The sequence below is a fragment of the Bidens hawaiensis genome, unplaced genomic scaffold (genome assembly GCF_021521415.1).
Source record: "Bidens hawaiensis isolate Kalapana, Puna unplaced genomic scaffold, B.hawaiensis_p1.1 tig00017348_1, whole genome shotgun sequence".
In the NCBI taxonomy this organism is placed as follows: Eukaryota; Viridiplantae; Streptophyta; class Magnoliopsida; order Asterales; family Asteraceae; genus Bidens; species Bidens hawaiensis.
In genome coordinates this window covers 207,238-227,873 of record NW_027492625.1, presented here as the reverse complement: position 1 = coordinate 227,873, position 20,636 = coordinate 207,238, and the positions used below count along the sequence as shown (strand labels likewise).

At 38.9% G+C, this 20,636-nt stretch overlaps 1 protein-coding gene across 1 annotated transcript; it reads right to left on the bottom strand.

The window, feature by feature from the left end:
* Nucleotides 1–2,668: 2,668 nt before the first annotated feature.
* Nucleotides 2,669–16,073, bottom strand: LOC143553651 (DNA-directed RNA polymerase V subunit 1-like). The gene is made up of 19 exons (XM_077043597.1): nucleotides 16,036–16,073; nucleotides 13,491–13,581; nucleotides 13,251–13,377; nucleotides 13,037–13,152; nucleotides 12,663–12,716; nucleotides 12,360–12,533; nucleotides 11,989–12,147; nucleotides 11,399–11,551; nucleotides 8,576–10,300; nucleotides 8,082–8,257; nucleotides 7,511–7,586; nucleotides 7,221–7,345; nucleotides 6,846–6,988; nucleotides 6,486–6,760; nucleotides 6,073–6,246; nucleotides 5,827–5,967; nucleotides 3,538–5,372; nucleotides 3,336–3,450; nucleotides 2,669–3,243 (listed from the first exon to the last, which is right to left on the bottom strand). The coding sequence occupies exons 2-19, from the start codon at nucleotides 13,569–13,571 to the stop codon at nucleotides 2,731–2,733; spliced, it is 6,162 nt and encodes a 2,053-aa protein (XP_076899712.1). The 5' UTR covers nucleotides 13,572–13,581; nucleotides 16,036–16,073; the 3' UTR covers nucleotides 2,669–2,730.
* Between the last annotated feature and the right edge of the window lie 4,563 nt (nucleotides 16,074–20,636).

Below are 20,636 nucleotides of genomic sequence, written 5' to 3'. Positions count from 1 at the left end.
CTTTGAGCATCTTCACGAAACTTTATTGGTGCAACACCTTTTTTTGTTTTAGTTTTGGCAAGTAACAAACGTAAAAAAACCGATCGAATGCCAATTTTGTTTTTGTTTTGTATTTTTTTCTGCTTTGTTTTATTTCCAGTACTTTAAAAAATGTGTCGGAAACTGACCGATTTCGTGTAGTCTCACCGCGTTTGTTTTATTTCCAATATCGTAAAGAAAGTAACGAAAAACCAATTGAATGTTGTTTTGTATTTTTAGTTCCGATATTGTAACGAAAGTGATGGAAACCGGACGAATTTGCGTAGACTGAACGCCTCAACGTTTGGGATCGACAAACTCTTAAGTTTTACTAACGGACGTTACCCCATTGGCCCGCCTCAATTTTTCTAATTTTTTGTTTTATTTTTTATTTTAGTTCCGGTACAATAACGCACGTAACTGAAGCAGACCGAATTCGTGTCAACTTACCGCTTCAATGCTAGGATATAACCACCACCCGGTTTTACTGACCTGCCCGGCGCAACGCGCCGGGTTAAACTCTAGTTACATATATACAATATAGTGTAATTGCATCATAGTGTAATTACACTACGATGTAATTACATAATTACACTATTTGATTCTTACAGTTAGCACGTTAAATTAATTTGTATGTTAATTTTAGGGTAAAGTTAAAATACAAAGGGAGACAAAAACGAGAAGTGTGAGAAAGATTTGTGGTCACACAAAAAATCCTTCAACAAAAAATTCAAAAAAAATAATTAAAAAATTATAACTCAAAAGATGAATAAAAACGAAAAAAAACTAAAAACCCAAAATGTTTTTTTCGTCATTCCCGTTCCAAAAAAAACCGACGAAAGACACAATGTAAAGAAAAAAAAAACACAATGCCGAAAATGAACAAACAAAATGATAAATAAAAAAAGACACAATAGGTCGCAAAATTTAACACAATGTTGAACAAAATATAACACAATGTTGAGTAATATAACACGATATTAAGAAAAAAAAGACACAATGTCATCGAAAAAAACACATTTAATGACGAAAATAAACACATAACATAATAATAAATAAAAAGACACAATGATGTTTTTACCTCAACATTGTGTGTGTGTGTGTGTGTTTTGAGGTCGAGGAAGACGGTGGAAACATTTTTGCGTTTTCACATTTTTCATTTTTTTATTAAATTTTGAGTTATGATTTTATTAATGGAATATTGGATTTTAATAATCCCTATTAAATGGTATTGGCCGATAATAATCCCTATTCGTTTTATCGCCACTGGTGGTCCCAAATTCAAAAAAGTTGCCCCCCAATGGTCCCCCGTTAAATTTGACTTAACGGCGTTATAGTTTTTTCTGAATTTCAAACCAATTTTTTAGGGCTTTTGATCGTTAGGAGGATACGAGTCGATTGGTGTAAAATTTAGTTTGAAATAGTGCTTCAAAATGACAAAACAATACTTCAATTCGGGTGTTTGAACTTATAATTATCCAAAATCAAGTCGTTTGGATCATTGTTTCGAGCTAAGTTTTACATCAATCGACTCGTATCCTCCTAACGATCAAAAGCCCTAAAACATTGGTTTGAAATTCTGGAAAAACTGTAACGCCGTTAAGTCATTTTTAACAGCGGACCATTGGGGGCCAACTTTTTTGAATTTGGGACCGCCAGCGGCGATAAAACGAATAGAGATTATTATCGGTCAATACCATATAATAGGGATTATTAAAATCAAATATTCCTTTTATTAACTAATTTTTCATTATTTTTTGAAAGGTTTTTTTTAGCTAGCAATCTTTCTCATCCTTCTTATTTTTGTCTCCTTTGTAGAATAACTTGACCCACTAAACATATAAACCTTTGCAGAATAACTTGACCCACTAAACATATAAAATACAGTTTTAATGACTGAATGTAAACCAATGGACGGAAATTAACAAACGTAAATGAGTAAATACATTGTCACAACACTAAATGAGTAAATACATTGTCACCACACTGACACAACTAAATGAATTCGGTCTCTGTTCATGTTATGGTTGGCCCATGGGAGGGGCTAATTCTTGTAGGTAAAAGACTATTGACTAATGACAAATTTTTGTAGGTGAAATACTAATGAACAAATTTGTTTTATAAACCAAATATCGAATTAACATTCATTTTAGTTTAGGCCCATTAAAATGCAAGTTCACGTAAACTCAGTCGGCCATTTACACAACCACAATCATTACCGTTAGCTCATACAAATCATAACTTTACCCATACCATTTGCCTAATTACAGCATTATTACTATTGCCTTTAGTCAACAAATTAACTGAGCATAAACATAGACGCTAAAACACACATTCTCCAACTGTGGTTAATGCTGGGTTTTGAAAACATACATATACTCTACAACATAAAATGCTAAAAACATAACTTAGGGATGATTTCATAAAGTTTTATGCACTGTTTTTACGGATCGATTGGCAATCAAATAGGTGGATATGTATCCGAGAATTGGGCCAGCCAACCGGTCCAATTTCAAGAAGAATGCATTCAAGCAAAACAACTTTTATACATAACCATTCCTTGATCATCAACCATTCATCATGCATGCATTGCATACCATACCATGCATGCATCAACATCCACATGTACCTGATCCTACGCAACACTACATTCATCAGTTATATCTACCATATCCCAAAATCATTAACCAACCTACTGTTTCAAACAATTATTCAAGAACCCCAATCCGACTTATTCGCATTACCACCGTCTCCTGCCTGGTCCCACCCGCTTCCAGATGCACCGCCTGACTCTGGTGCTGGGCTGGCCTCCTTTTTCCACCCACTTGCAGCCACCCCACCTTCCTCTGGTCCTGTGTTAGCCTCCTTTTTCCATCCGGTTATTGCAGCAGGCGTCCCACCCTCCTCGGGTGCTGTGCTGGCATCCTTCTTCCACCCGGAGGCAGGTGTTGCTGAGTCATCACCTGCCACGTTAGAGTCACGACCCCATCCTGGCCGAGAACCAGGGGTACGTGGAGTCCGCGGGGTCCCAGCTTCATCTCTGTTCATGGGAGGACGTGGCTGGTTCTTTCTGAAATACTTGGGAATAAACTCATCAACTTTGTCAGGAAACTTACTCCTCACGAAATTCTCGAGACATTTACGGTATGAGAAGTCTTCTTTCTTCCCATCGGTTGATACCACGAAAAAACACCTGCTGTCTTGAAACTGTGTGTGCTTGGTGACCTACAAATTTATTAATAAAATCAAATATATTGAGATAATTCTATGCAATTGATTAAATGAAAAAAAACAAAATGTAGCGGGCTTAAGTTTACCATGATGTAATCAACACCCGCACCCGCCTTTTGAGCTTTATCTGGATGATGAGCGAAGATATTATCAAGAATGTACTTTTGATCATCGGCAGACAAAGGTTCACCATCATTGGACCTTCAAAAAGTCAAAAAGTTAGTAATATCATGTTACATGTTTTTTTGAAAAATGTAAGCATTAAATGAAAAAGAAAATTAATATTACCCGACTGGATTCATGATTCTTCTGATAGATTGCATTATAGGCTCAATCACACTAAGGATCTCTTGTTCATCAGAAGTGAATAAATCAATGCGTTGTCTTGTCACGGTTAACGGTACGTTTGGTCTTGGAGCATCATTTGGTCCGCCAACTGGTCGAGCCGGCCGGTCTCGTTTTGGACCCCAGTTTTCCTTCTTTTTCCAACCCCCACCTTGGTCCGGTTTTTGCTCAGCCTTACGGTTCCAGCCCCACGAACCATGTTTCTGTTCGCCATCTTCTTGACCCTTTTCTGCAGACACTGGGTCCTTTTTCTGACCCCAACCAGACCCTGACTCCTCAGGTTCATTTTGAATTTTCTTTTCACCCCAAGCGGGTGCATCACTGGTCACCACCTTTTGACCCCAAGCACTTGAATCCTTCTCATTTTCAACCTCATTCTTCTTTTTTCCCCAGCCTGGTCCATCATCCGCTTTAACCACCTTTTGACCCCATGCACTTGATCCTGCACCCGTTGCAGTCTCGTCTTGACTTGTCTTTGAACCCCATGCACCAGAATCTTTTTCAGGTTCCGTTTCACTCTTTGCACCCCGTCCAGATGGCTCAACATCTTTCTGGGCCTTAGTTGGCCCCCAGCCACCGGAAGATCCGGTCTGTCGACTTTGATCAGACTTTGGAACTCCCCAACCACCACTGATTTCCGGTGTAGTCTTAGTAGCACCCCATCCACCAGAAGATCCAATCTGTTGACTTTGATCAGACTTTGGAGCTCCCCAACCACCACCGGTTTCCGGCGCAGCAGTCTTGGCTGCACCCCATCCACCAGAAGATTCATTCGGGTGACTTTGCTTATCTTTTGCAGCTCCCCAGGCACCCCCAGTTTCCGGTGCAGCAGTCTTGGCCGCACCCCATCCACCAGAAGATTCATTCGGTTGACCTTGCTTATCTTTTGCAGCTCCCCAGCCACCCGCAGTTTCTGGTGCAGCAGTCTTGGCAGCACCCCAGCCACCAGAAGATTCATTCGGTTGACCTTGCTTATCTTTTGTAGCTCCCCAACTACCACCAGCTGCAGGTGTAGTAGTCTTGACAGCACCCCAGCCACTAGAAGATTCATTCTGTTGACCTTGGTCCGCTTTCGCTGCTCCCCAACTGCCACCAGTTGTTGGTGTGGTAGTCTTGGCAGCACCCCAGCCACCAGAAGATTCACTCGGTTGACCTAGGTCCGCTTTCGCTGCTCCCCAACTACTACCTGCCGCTGGTGTAGTAGTTTTGGCAGCACCCCAGCCACCAGAAGATTCACTCTGTTGACCTTGGTCCGCTTTCCCTGCTCCCCAACTACTACCTGCTGCTGGTGTAGTAGTTTGGGCAGCACCCCATCCACCAGAAGATTCACTCGGTTGACCTAGGTCCGCTTTCGCGGCTCCCCAACTACTACCTGCTGCTGGTGTAGTAGTAGTTTGGGCAGCACCCCATCCACCAGAAGATTCACTCGGTTGACCTAGGTCCGCTTTCGCGGCTCCCCATCCACCATTATCTGCTGGTGTAGTCTTGACAGCGGCTCCCCAGCCGCCACTTGATGTACCATTTTCTGGAGCGGGGCCCGTTCCCCAGCCTGATTGATCAACATCCATTCCTCCAAAACTTAAATCTAAACCATCTTCAAAAGATGGTTTAGCAAGCCCCGAATCAATCTCAGGTGACCCTGCTTCCATAAAGTTATCATCCATGTCAAAGCTGTCAACTTCACCAGCAAGACATCCGCTGTCGGCTTCCTCTGAACCGCCCCCTACCAAATGGAGGAAGTTGTAGACATCAATCCCGTCTGTTTGGTCCAGCTTCATCTAAAAAACAGGATTATATTATTGAAAGTCGTTACATGATAATTCAATAAATCATAATCAAATAATTAGTTGGTGTTAAAGTGTGGCGTTGGAGTGTTTGGATACTTTTGCTACTTGAAGTTGTATCAATTACAATTAAGCAATTATTAATTAAAGTAGTATACATGACTTGGGGTAAGACGTTAAAAACCCATAGGCGATAACTTCAACCCATTTACTACGAACACACGCCAATTCAGATTGTCTACATCTTGAATGGGTTAAAAGTTGGCAAAAACTTTACTATTTTTGTTATAAAAGATAAAGAACAGTTTCAAGTCAACCAGTTTGACTCGTAGCAAATATCCACACATTTTGCCACTGCTACTCAAAATGTGCATCCAAATTTCAAACACCTCATAAACCATGCAATATTCTAAACAAAAACATATAACCCATGAAACCAAATACAAACCTCTCTTGTGTCCCAAAGAATATCAAACCGAGAACCTGTGCCCACCGCTACAGGCTTGCCCCACGAACAGGAACCCACAATACTAGTCAAACTATCAGAATGGCACTTCTCAGCTGCCTTTTCAAAACATCTTTTCGGCGTCTGAAAAAACAAATCAAAAGGAAAATGAATGAAGATTGTCAAGGTTATATACGAAGTCAAACATAAAAGACTTCTTAGAGAGTATGTATAAACTCAACGCCTTACATATACTGTGGCTTCAGAAAAGGGTACTTGGAAGTTGAGTGTTTTATTTAGTGCCTTTATTCCTGATATATTGAAGCCAACTAAAAATCCAGCACAGGTCATGCTACTTGCCAACAGAAGTAGGTGCTCTTTCAACATGCCTTTGGTAACCATCGATACTGAAGTAGATAAACGCTAGAAAATAATAAAAGAAAAGTTATGTTAGATATCAGTGTACGCATAAGAAATGAAATCATACAAAGCCCAAAACAATGTAACAAAACTTTTAGCCTTACAGAGTTACAGGGCAAATTGCATTAAATAGCAAAAATGTGTCTGTTTCTAATTTTATCACAAGAAATTTAGCTGTGTTTCAAACACCGACCCCACCCCAAATTGACATGAAAATTCAAATAAAATAAGTAGATAGAAACCTGAACGGCTTGCTCAAAAGCACAAGCAATTCCAAGAAGATTTTCGACTTCTTTGATTGCATAGGGAATAGAGCGTGTCGTGTCAATCAAATGGATTACTGGAAGACAGGCATCCATAACCGTCCTCCATGCATCGCCACTTTTTTTAACTGATTCTTTCTCAAGAACGACATCCACTGCTAAATCACCTTTCTGATCCTTTGAAGGATTCTTTATCCACACTGTTGTTTCAGAATTTATCCAGGTAATATTGGCTTCTTTAACCCGTGGATCACCTAAACAGTAACAACTTATTCATAAACCAATCCAACTTTTAAATAGAAATGTTTCGAAATAAGCAGGCATCATTAAAATAAATACCTTTAATAACCGAGTTTAAAAGAACGGGGCAAACTTGATTAGCAAACGCGCGTGTGGTTTTCTCTAAAGGGATACCAGGACTTTCTTCCAAAAAAAATTTCAAGCATGGGGTCCACGTAGATGACTGCTGGAACGAACACTCGCTGAAAATAGTAACCATAGCCATTATTACAGTGTGTAATCAAGTATAAGTTTGGTATTAGTTTTATATTTCTAGAAGGCGTACAAATATAAGCAGTTCAATTCTAGTAATCTTAATTTACTAAAGTGTGAGCAGAAATCAAACCACATTAACTTTTTTTCAGTTTTTTTTCTCAAATCCCTTTGTTATTTACAGTTTAAATAAGTTAAATGAAATTATGACATATTACATACCTGCAAAATATAGCAATTTTCTGGAATAGTTGGCCAGCTTTTTTCATCTTACGGAATGAGTTCACGGTGTCTTCACATTTCTTTAGAATTGTTTCCATGCTAAGATTGGATTCCTCCAACAGTACCTGCTCAAATATCATAGACAAGATAATGAGAAAACTAATGCAGACTAAACATGCTCAAAAGTAATTTTTGAAACCAATAAATTAAATTCAGTAACGCCTTTGCAATGTTAATCATTATTATTATTAATATTATTGTTATTATACACACACACACACACAGAGAACCTTGTTTAGATGGATATGACCAACAAGTCCAACTTCAGTTTCAGCATTATCTAATGTTGCTTGCTTTTTTGTATGCCTGTAGTTAGAAATCATCAAGAATAGAAGTGTTATCAACCATAAACAATTTCTAACCTGGTTAAAAATTATAGATTATATAACTACAATGGGAGAGTAAAAAACGAAAGACAAACTATATCTGGAAAACTTTACAAGGTTAGGTAACACATCAAAACAGGTAACGCTTTACTTTTGTCAAAAAGGGTCAGGTTGGCTTTAATTAACCAAAAAAAATACTTTTTATTCATTTACTTTTTTGTAGAGAAATATTGTGTTAAACTTGATTAGAGACTGTATTATTAACAAAATTTCTTCAAATAAAGCAATTTGCAAGGCTGTATGCATTTCAATGCACATTATGCAACCTTGGAGCAGTTAGACCTATTGAGACTGAATTTAGCCCAAACTGAGGTGTATAACTACTGGCTGTTACCTCTAATATATACAGCATTAAGTTCAGAAAGAATCAAGTGCAGAAAAACTAATAGGTAACAGTAGAAAATAAGAGAAATACTCTATCAGGAACTCCTTAGCCACGTCTTTGAGGCTGACTTTTCGCAAATGATTTTTAACCTTCAAAGCTGCATTCTCGAGACAATGCTTCTCTCCGCAATCACAATCATTCAAATACAATACAACCCGACGATCGTTATGAGCGTTCTTAAAATTCACCCCACATTGCAGGATTTCCTAAACAAGAACCAGAGAAAGATTCATTAACATTAGCCGTGCAATTAAGAACTGGAGGCGGCAAGATGGGTTTATGTGCCGAGTTGGATAACATTTGATAAAAAATAATGTAATAATTGTGATTTCAAAAAGGGCACCATATAACGTTTATCGAAATATCTTGATAAAAACTACTTAAAGGGTGTATGCATTAAAAGAAAGTTATGGCGATTCAAACAGTTTGCACAAAAAAAAAAACAAATCAACGCACTCGAAAACAAATGGGTGAAAATCCCCACCTCTAAGAAAACATTAAATTAGTTAGAAGTAAAAAACTACCTTCATCATATTCCATGAATTGTTACTGCTTGGAGAAGAATCAAGAACCGCCTTGTATGCGGGGTTTGACATGGCTGTTGCAGCCAATACTCCCACCGGTTCACCAGCAGCAAACAGATCTTTTGTCAGCGTCCCGTACTCAAATTGTATAATCGAATTGCTGCAGACATTTCTGACAGTTCCATCATAGCAAATCACCACATCCCTGAGTATAGCCATTGAGTTTTTGAAAAGAATACCGGGCTCGGTCAATCCTCTAGATGACCTAATCATCACCTCTCTGCTTGCGATTGAGTGCACAAGCTCTTGGTATGGATCAAGCCCATTAAACAGGCCACTCCTAATTAATCCAAATTCTTCAAACGGGTATTTTTCAGGAAATGGATAGTTTCCAACAAAATGAGATGACAAATCTTCCGTCAAAGTTCTAGAATATAATCTTCCTCTTTCATATATTTGCAAGCCCAAAAATCCTACTTGCTGAACAATTCTTGTAAGAGCTGAGTCACTCTTTGGATCTATCAAATTGCCCATCGACGAATATCTTGTTATAAAATCTGAAATAGGAGCTTTACAGGCCCGAAGATGTTTCTCTAACTGCAAATCAATCACTTCGTTGTAGTTGGATCTCAAATGGAATAACAAAGATGACAACTCTTCAAGTTGTTCTTCAGTACTTTTCAAAACGTCCTTCGGGATAATAAAGTCCTCCAAACTCAAATCAAAGCCTTCATCACATAAGTTTTCCATCAACATGGGCTGTAAAGAGTTAAAAAGCTTCAAGACTTCCTTAGGGCCTTTCGTGAAAAAGATCGAGCTGATTATTTCATTGATAATCGACTGCATCGTGTCCCTACTGTAATCCAACTTCAAAATTTTGCTATCCCGTGTCACGAACTTATCACTCAAACAATCAAACCCACTTGGTAGAGAAGTCTCAAGCAGCTCCAAAACCGTCCATAACGGGCCAGAATCACGCACCTTTAACATTGACGGTTTCGGTAACGGATTTGAAGTAAACAACGCCAGCTGTTGGACTTGAGCCTTCGTAAAAAAATACTTCTTGAACAGTGTTTTAAGTGATAACAAAGAATCACTGCCAAGTTGGAGATTCACATTACCACTGTGAGAGCTAAGAAGTTGTTTATCAACAGCAAACAGCTCTAACACCTCTGCCTTAGCTTCAGTAGATTGTGGGTAAAAGATGTGAATACAATCACCATCAAAGTCAGCACTCAAGGGCCCACAAATAAGAGGGTTGATTTTGAAAGTGTGGTCTTCATGAATATAGACAGACAATGCTTGTAAAGAATGTTTGTGGGTCGTTGGTGGCCTGTTGATAAAGATGACATCACCATCCATGATTTTCCGGTGTACAATTTGGCCTGGTTTCAAAAAGGTATGACCTTTGGACCCTTCTCTGAGTGAGTAAGTGTTTTGGCCATCTATATAAGTTAAGCACAGTTTCTCATCAACTAACTTTTGCAGAAACTTCATGTTGTGCTCAGTAACCCGTTCTTCAAAAGTTATCCTTTGAGCTATCTCAAAGGGTATCCCAATCTCATCCACACCTTTATACGGATCCCCGGTGATGACACTACGTGACGAAAACCCAGACCCTTTACTGATGAAAAGAGTTTTCATCTTCTCAAGCCATGCTTTTGTTGATGACGAATCGCTTGCTGTCCGTGCAATCGCATAACGTGTATTTCTGTCAGGGGAGGCCTGAAAATTACAAGTATCATATAAGAAAACATAATACAAAGAGCTTGAGCATACTGAAATATAAAAGAAAACAGAAAAAAAAATTAAAAAAAGGAAAAAACAATACTAATAGTGGGTATACCTCCTATCTTTAACTACGTAAGTGCATATAGAACTCAACAGAATCAGCAAATGTGAATGTTATCATATCAAGAAATCAATATTTGACAACACAAAAAATAGCTACAAAAGGACAGATCAAAATGGGTCAAACCATTTGATGAATTGGTAAATTCTGGTTATTTTTATTTCTTACAAATTAATCAGTTAAAATAGCTAGAAAGTAACATATCAGGATGGGTCACCAGACATGTACTTTCAATGCCTAAAACCTACCAAATCACTTTCTAAAACATCAGGTTAGTGTTGAGATACTATAATTTCTGCTATCATATGAATATCAAACACACTAGCTGTTTACTAAATAAAAGAACAAAAAATGTTTTGAGCTGCCGAACCATACACATTTTGACACATTACATAATGAGAAAGTATAAATAGTGTGAACAAAATAGCTCATTAACAAGAGACAATAGTAGAAATATATATATACACGCACACGCACACACATAAATATGCACACATATTTATTATATATATACACACATATAACATCAACAGATAGTCATCATCATCATCGTACTCAGTATATCCCACCAATAGCAATGCTATGGTAGGGTCTGAGGAGGGTAAGATGTAGACAACCTTACCTCTACCCCATAGGGATAGAGAGGCTGCTTCCGATGAGACCCCCGGCTCGATAGTAGTTTTGCATCAAGCCTTGGACATAAGGCACATAGCACTCAATCATCGGGACACCGGCTGATTGGTGCATGTGCCCTTGTCTTTCGGCTATCAACGCCACCACATGATGCCTGAATAACCTTCCCCCACTTTTAACGTTATTTTCACGAGATTAGTAAAATAACGTCAAAATTAGTGCAATTTTACTTTTGCCCACCCGAGAGTTCACACATATATACATTATATGCGTGCACCGCCAGCAGGGCAACATCAACAGATAGTAGATTAATAAAAAAACATCTTAAAGAGAAGCACCTTAGCACCGCGCGATAGAAGATATTGCGAGACGGCTAACTGCAAATCATTAACCTCCACCTCAAGTGACTCAAAGTTTGGTGTTCCGGACCTCGAGCTCTTGATGATCTCAACTTGTCTCAGAACTTTCTTAAGCATTGGCATTGAAATATCCTAAAAAAATATTACAAAACAAAGCTGCATATTAGATTGAGTATAAAACTATTATAGTTTTAGCAATTTATACGAAGAACGATGTTTCAGAAACAGATATTCCTCAACTTTTTAGATTTGCGTGTGAACTTCAATTTATATCCAGTACGACTTTTGACAGGATATGAAGAATTTACTTCCTGATTTCATTTAAATAGATGATATTTAGCATTCGTCGAACTAAATTTAAATTAAGTATTAAACTATAAACCTTTTTTGTCTGAAATTAAATGACATGTTACTATGTTAGAAGTGATATTCTGTTACTGATTTAATTTCTTTCCTTGACTCAATGGACAATTTTACCCCTCAGAAAATGATCATATTATAGAAAATGATCCAATTTGGTAAAGAAAACCCTTCAAAACGTTGAGAGATTAAAAAAAAGGTCAACTAACCGAAGATGTAACAGTTATGCCGTCAGAGACATCTGGAGTAGACAAACAATTTGGAGGGACTGGAAGATGTTGCATAATATACCCTTCCTGGAAAAAACACCCTTTTGCAGCTAGCTTCTTTTTGGTCGCCTCGGGAATTTTCTTCAGAATTTTAAGCACCTGACATTAAGTTTTAAAAAGGATATAAGATCTTAAATAAACTACACATCAGCTAATACATATAGAGCAGATGTGCGTTTGAAGTTATTAACTTGATGCGATAATCACTTTTGAGGGTTCACCAAAAACTCTTTTGATTCTTTTATCATGCAAGGTCAAAATGATCAAATAATTTTATTTATTTTTTCAGGTCAACTAGTTTTAATTACTACCTCAGTCGGAAGTAATGGTCGAGTAGTTGCGCCACCACCATAACGGTATCCATACTTATCAAGAAAGCCCCAGGCACGTTCATTTATTCCTATTCTTTTGCGCGGAAGCTTTAGTTCCAAAAAACATGCACCGTCTTTTTTTTGGTTTTCACAGACAGTAACCTCAGCAGTTTCCTATATAAACATGTGACAAAGATAAGCAAAGAAATCAGCATTCACCAAGATCATTACTAATTATTAAGAGAGAATGTAACCAAAAATTTCATATATTAAAACTTTATAAAGTTTGGTATAGGATTTTACATCGCAGCAAACGGAAAAAGCTCTTTCAAGCACGCCAACGTTCTTTGCCTGCAACTGAAAGTACAAAACAAAAATAAGAAAATGGAAATTAAGATATTGATGCATGTCTTTGTATGCAGATTTTCTAATCTTCTTTTAGAAAGACATAGCTAAAACAAGAACAATAATGATTATAATTTGTAAAAGCGTTTCCGTTCATCAGTAGTAGGTCAGTGCTATTACATGTTTATCTTAAAAGAGGCGAAAACATCATGAGAAAACAAGATAACTCACTTATTTTAGAAAATATTGTAATTTATGATTGAATACCCGATTCATGAATATTATTATGCCATCTGAGAACAAAAACACTAAAGAAGATAGATAACAAATACCCTTTTGCTCTTAAACTTCAAGCACTTGAGGCATATTGAACTCAGTATGCGCTTCAACTCACTGATATGAGATGGATGATATATTGGAATGGGCAACTCAATGTACCCAAAATGGCCTGAAATACAGAAGCCAAATAGAACTTGAGAATAAATTATTGGCAAATGACTACTTCACAAAAGTGTCATAAAGAAATTATGATAACACTTTGCACACCTTCACATTTCCCTGTTTCAGCTGTACCACAAGCTTCACATTTTCCAACTTCAAGTGGAAGTCCAAGAAATGGATTGGACAGCTGGCTCGCATGGCTGATGGGGCAGTCACTAATGGAGGCCAAGCACTACTCGAGTTTCATGTGCACGCCATCAAACACAAAAGGTTGTTAGACCGAAAGAAAAAACAGTTTTTAAACAGTATTTGATACATAAAAGTGAAATAAAATGAAAAGCTTACAATTTCTTGACGAGTGGCCAAAGAAAAACTAATTCCAGTAATCTTCCCCTCTAAAGTGGGGGGTGGTGAATTTTCTTCCATCGATCAAAACCTGTCTCATTATAACAAAAAATTGCATCAGTGTCTAAAATTGTAACTACTGATAATTACAAACAAAACAACTAAGAGTGAAGGAACTTTAATCAGCACTTTAATTTATAAATATCCAGGCTATATGTAGTGTTTCTCATGTTAAGATCTTGAACTTATTTAAGGCATACAAGAAGGTTAAAAAAAGGAAAAACAAATGTCAAAAATCCTATAACTACACAAATAACAGCCTTAGCAAGCAAGAATGCTACAGAAACAGTGATAAAAAGCTTTCAGAAGCATCAGAACTAATATCTAAAAACATAATTGAAGTACTCTATGAGTTGATGGTAGTTATTTTTTGGTATAGCAAAATATGATGTTTATCAAATAACAGAAGGCAAAACAGGCACACTTCCGCATATTCACTATTTACTTTCCAACAAAAGAATTCAACATGTTATAACAAAGCCCATTTCATTCCAAATTCTCACACACGATTACATCTGCATGAACCTTCTCATTGGAGATTTAAAAACAAAAACAGAATAAAGCAGAACTATAACACCAAACATTTCATCGTAATAAAGACGCCATCATTTCCAGAAACAACTCTAGTACCCTTATCAAGATACCTCACGTATACTTTCTAATCAAGCACATTATGGTAAACACAAAATAAATATGAAAGAAGTATGATCCCAAGCACGTAGAATAAAATCAAACGAGTGCAGAGTAACAGAAACAAAGCAATCCATAAGATGCACAAAAATTCCACTTGACAACATAAAAATTAGTGCAAACAGCAATTATAGCAACGCACTTTCACTTCATCGCTAATTAGGTCACCAAATCATAGTATCATACTACTAAAACCATCTTAAGTTACAAAATTTCAACATCAAAGAAAAATCAGACTCTAAACAACCATCACCACAGCTTAACAAAGCAAGAATTAAACAACATTTAACTTATTATATGCAAATACGCCCAAAAACCACAAATGCGGCTGTATATTGACCTAGAAAACAATAATAACCACTTAACACTCCATAAACAGCAACATAACCCCAAACAAACCAGAACATGTAAACAATCGTTCCCCACAACGATTCTAACAAGTAGACTAACAAAATCATACGGTTTCAGCTATCAAAATCAACAAAAACTTTAATTGTATGCTTCTAACAAGTAGACTAACAAAATCGTACACACAAATATACTATATACACACGCATACACATATGTATACAAAATTTCAAAAGCTAGATATAGCAAAACTAAAAACAAAGTTAAATCACACACTAAACAACAATTAACACGGCTTAACAAAGCAAGAATTAAACAATATTTCACTTATTATCTGCAGAAACCACAAATGTAGCTGTATTTTGACCTAAAAAAAACAATAATAACCACGTAACACTCCATTAACAACAACAAAACCGCAAAACAAACCACAATATCAAAACAATTGTTCACCGCAACGAAAACAATTGTTCACCGCAACGATTCTAACAAATAGTTTTAACAAAACCGTACACACGCCTATTATATGCACACACACACACACATATATATATACAAAATTTCAAAAGCTAGATATAGCAAAACTAGAAACAAAATAAAAATCACACTCTAAACAAGCATCAAAACATTAACAAAGCAAGAGTTAAACAATATTTTACTTATTATCTGCATACACGCCCAAAAACCACAAATGTAGCTGTATTTTGACCTAAAAACAATAACCACTTAACACTCCATAAACAACAACATAACCGCAAAACAAACAAATATATGTTAACAATCGTTCACCACAACATCTTTCACCAGCTTATCAAAGCAAGCATTAAACAATATTTCACTTATTATCTGCAAAAACCACAAATGCAGCTGTATTTTGACCTAAAAATACAATAATAACCACTTAACACTCCATAAACAACAACACAACCGCTAAACAAACAAGTATACGTAAACGATCGTTCACCACAACATCTTTCACCAGCTTATCAAAGCAAGAATTAAACAATATTTCACTTATTATCTGCTAATACACCCAAAAACCACAAATGCAGCTGTATTTTGACCTACAAAAACAATAATAACCACTTAACACTCAATAAACACCAACACAACGGCATAACAAACCATAACATGTAAACGATCGTTCACCACAACGATTCTAACAAGTAAACTACAAAAACCGTACGGTCTCAGACTGTCAGCTACCAAAATCAACAAATAACTTGAATCGAAAGAGTATTAACAGTCGGCTAACACATTTAGCCTAAAATAATCAACCGATTTCACACATGCATTCATGTAGAAGCAAAAACCTGCAAACCGAACGAACAAATTGAAACGAAATAAAGGAAAAAGAACAGAAAGAGGTTGTTGTGGAAGATAAAAGAGTAATTAGAGTGAAATGCGAGTGAATAGGTGGTTGGATAAACCCTAATTGAGGCTCAACCTGTTACGATCGATGGTGAATTTGATGAGAGAGAATAAGTAAGGGTTTTGCAGAGAGTGTGTGTGTGTGTTAGTGAGAATATGAGAAATGATGTTTTTTTTTTGGAGTTTTTAATTATTTACCAAAATGGTGTACTTACAAACTTAATTATTAAAATGGGTATTTTTAGTGGGACCCACCACCAACCCACCCATTTTATCTTCTTCATCTTCACTCAAAACCCAATTTTCATCTCTCAACCTAGACCACCATCAACTCCGATCAAATAATCCGGCGACCACCAACAATCTTCCACCGATTACCATGCCCCAACATAGTTAGTCGCCGTCAGTCCGTCACCGGAGTTCGCCTAACATGTAACTATCACGATCTACATCAATATCGATCTACGGCAATGTTCTTATACAAATTGAACAAACCTATCTTAAAATTAAAGCTGCAACGATCTGCTTAATCTTGATTCTTGACCATTGAAGGGGTATGCACCCGCCTTAACATCGAGCGGGGCGGGTCAACCCACAAGATATAGACAAGAGGCTTGAAATCAGGATGTCATGAAGACACAAAGCCAAAACCTATGCGCGTGGCGCATATCACATATGCTCACGCATATCACATATGCTCACGCATCACATATGCTCACGCATATCACATATGCTCACGCATCACACATCTGCGTGTGGCACATATCACATATGCTCACGCATATTACATATGCTTACGCATATCACATGCTCACGCATATCACATCTGCGCGTGAGAATAAAGAGAAGACCTTGCGCATCCCCGGGATAGGCGCATAAAGGACAACACAACAAATGAGACAATAGTCTAATCCAAATCAGGATAAGGACAACCATGATTGTACTCATCAGACAACCTTCCAGAATGTATCTTTTAAGGAATAAAGAATGTGCTGATGTTGACAGCTGCCAATGAAGGGTGGACAACTCAGCAAAACCCATGTGCCACCACGTGATGGCACATGGGTCAGGTAAAATACCTTGGTCAGAGAATAATCAATGAAAAAGCACCAGGTGTCCTAAGTACACGTGACGCGAAGAAATATGAGGAGGCCAAAAAGGCCCTAATTGGGTCTGAGCCCAATCATTGGAAACCCTAATACTATAAATACCACACCACCTCCACAGTTGGGGTCAAGCAAGAAATATATTCTGAATCCTTTACTCATTTTCACATTCTTATCTTCTTCTGCGATATCTTATTCTCACACCGGAGGGTTACCCCAAAGAGGACCCCTCTGTCCCTTTCTGAGGGGTAAGCTCACGGTGCTGTTCGTTTTGTAGGTGGAAGAACTCGTATCTCGGAAAACCATCGGTGATATAGCACACTCATACCCGAGGAACGTAAATCGAATACAAGTAAGTCGATACACGTTTCTTCATTGGCGCCATCACCTGTTACAACGGCAACAAAACCACTATTTCATCAGTTTTCTCTCTGAAAATCTTCACCATGGTTTCCGGTGTTCGAAACAATGATCAAGTTCTGGAGGATAATGAGCTTGAGGATGTTAATGAGGGACATCAGGTTCTGAGGGCGCCGCGTGACACTGCGCGCACCACCAGTAACCATCCCTTCAACACAACACCTCATAGCCAGACTGGAACTCCCCCAGACGATCTCATGTTCCAAAATCTGACTGGTACAAAACAAAAAGGACCAACGGGTCCGGAAGTTGAAACCAATGACCCTAAAGAATGGCTCATAAACGAACAACGGCGTTTAATGGACAAATACAATGAGCTGGTAAAACACAAAAAGTTAGCCGACTTAACACAAAGGCTCGCATTTGATAAACAAATCATTCAGGGAACAACAAAAAAGGCGCGCGCGCCGGAAGACGGTCATTCTGTTCACACCGAACACGCTGATATTAGTGATGAGGAAGAGGTGCACAGCATGAGGAAGACGCGAGATACTCATGCAGGAGGTTCACAGCTTCGCGCACACATGAACATAGCACCTGGAGCCAAAGCTGAGATGGATCTATACACACCATACAACCCACAAGCGAAAGAGCAAGTGGACGTAACCACACCGTATAGGCCAGCCATCTTGGTAAAACATTCAAAATTCACTGAGCGCATTGCGAAGGCTCCCATTCAACACAAAACTAAGATGCCAAGTGGTTTAGGAAAGTACGATGGTACAACAGATCCAGATGATTTCTTACAAGGTTTGTACAACACTGGAAACCTAGAAAGCTGGACGATGCCAACATGGTGTCACATGTTTGCTCGCTGCCTCACGGGCGCAGCGCGTGTCTGGTTCGAAAGCTTGCCGACAGGACAAATCGATGGATTCGAAGAGCTATTGGAAAAGTTCCAGGCTCACTTTGTACAGCAGCGCAGACACACGCGCGACCCCGATGACATCATGCACTGCGTGCGCAGGAATGATGAAACCATTGAGGACTACATAACTCGTTTCAATCAGGAATCTCTTGCAATTGGAGGCATCACTGAACAACTCTCGCGCGTTCCCTTTATACAAGGTGCGCGCAGTGATCAACTCCGCAGAGCTCTCGTGAACAGAGAAGGCATGCCAACCACTTGGGCTAAGCTTATGGAAGCATCGCGAGTCTTCGCGCGAAATGAAAAACAAATTGCCCAAGACAGAACAAGAGATAGAGGGCATCAAACAGAAGCACCACGCAACAATGAAAGGAGGGGCAAACAAAACTCCGTATGGTCCAGGTTGCAACAAACCAATTATTCTCCCGTAGAAAAGCAAGCGCAACAAAGTTCAGCCCAGCCCCAAAAAGACATTCTTAATCGCGGAGAGGGTGACAAGAAGGAAGGCGGCAGAGAGCCTAATAGACCTCTACCAAGAATATGGACTCCCCTCACCAAAACGCCTTCGCAAGTGTTAAGCACAGAGAATGTCCAGTTTAAAAGCCCCAGGCCATTACTCCATAAGGGACCACCAAACAGTGGAAAATATTGTGAGTTTCACAAATCCACAGGGCACAACACCGATGCATGCCACCATTTGAAGGATGCGATCGAAAAAGATGTGAAATCAGGCAAGTTGGCTCACCTAGTAAAAAACCCAAGACCAGAGAACGAACAACCAGACGGAGCCTCAGCCAGTAAAAAATTCAAAAGAATCTGTGTAGCTGAAGGAGGAAGGCAAGGGCAAAGATCGAGGAAGAGAAGCGCGCAAATCCAAGGGGATTGGCGCGAGCAACAAGTAATCTTTCCAAGAATCAGAGGAGGTCCGTCTATCAGCAGTCCTCTAGTCATCACTGCACACATCGCTCATTATGAGGTGTCAAGAGTCCTGGCGGACACCGGTAGTGAGTCAGACATCATGTATGAGCAATGTTTCGGGAAGTTGGATCCAGAGGACCAAGCAAGGCTCGAAGTTGTGAATGCACCAATCTCAGGTGTCTCAAACGAAATTATTCACCCCCTAGGTCAGATACAATTCGAACTAACTATGGGGAATGAGAAGCACAAGCGAGCTGAAATTGTCAACTTTCTGGTCTTGCCCACCACTTCATGCCATAGTATGATCTTGGGTAGAGGAACGATTGCCCAATTCAACGCCATACCGTCACCAGCGCATGGCGCGTTGGGGTTCCCAACACCAACAGGAGTAACATTTGTGTATCGAGATCATTTATGCGCAGTAACAAGTATACCTCGAGAAGGGAGAATGAAGCTTCCAGTGGCAAACAACGCGCCAGAGGAATGGATTCTCAACCCAAAATTCCCAGAACAAACAATCACAATCGGAGCTACTATATCAGATGACACAAGGGTGAGAATGAAAAGATTGCTCACAACGTATACGTCAGTCTTCGCGTGGCAACATTCTGATATGACTGGGGTTCCACGAGACCTGGCGCAGCACTCTCTCAACACATTCAAGTCTGTAGAGCCAATTGCTCAAAAGAAAAGAGTCATGGGAGACGAGAAGACAAAGGCCATGAATGAGCAAGTAGAAGATCTACTGCAAGCGAATATCGTTCGCCCAATACGATACCAAACATGGGTAACCAATCCTGTGATGGTAAAGAAGAGCAATGGGTAATAGAGAATGTGCATTGATTTCAAAGACCTCAACAAAGCGTGTCCAAAAGATTGTTACCCCCTCCCAAACATTGACGCGAAGGTGGACTCTGTGGCACCATTTAAGCTCAAATGTTTCCTGGATGCCTATAAGGGCTATCACCAAATTCAAATGGCACCACATGATGAAGACAAGACTGCTTTCAGAACTGACAAGGGTGTTTTCTGTTACACAAAAATGCCCTTTGGTTTGAAGAATGCAGGAGCCACTTACCAAAGACTCATGGATGCAATTTTCAACGAGCAGATTGAAAAAAACTTAGAAGTCTACGTGGATGATTTGGTGATTAAAAGCAGGGAGGAAAAACAAATGCTCAAAGACATCGAAGAAACCCTTCGGCGCCTAAAGGAAGTAAACATGAAGCTCAACCCGAGCAAATGCACATTCGGCGTGGAAGAAGGGAAATTTCTTGGCATAATGGTCACCAAGGATGGTTTCAAGGTGAACCCAGAGAAGGTGGAGGCTATCCTCATCATGCCCTCACCATCCACCATGAAGGA

Coding starts and splice junctions, on each gene's coding strand:
- LOC143553651 (XM_077043597.1), bottom strand. CDS start 13,571: ATGGAAGAAAATTCACCACCCCCCACTTTAGAGGGGAAGATTACTGGA. Junction 5,373..5,826: donor TTCTTTGGGACACAAGAGAG/GTTTGTATTTGG, acceptor CCTGTTTTTTAG/ATGAAGCTGGACCAAACAGA. Junction 3,244..3,335: donor CGGGTGTTGATTACATCATG/GTAAACTTAAGC, acceptor ATAAATTTGTAG/GTCACCAAGCACACACAGTT.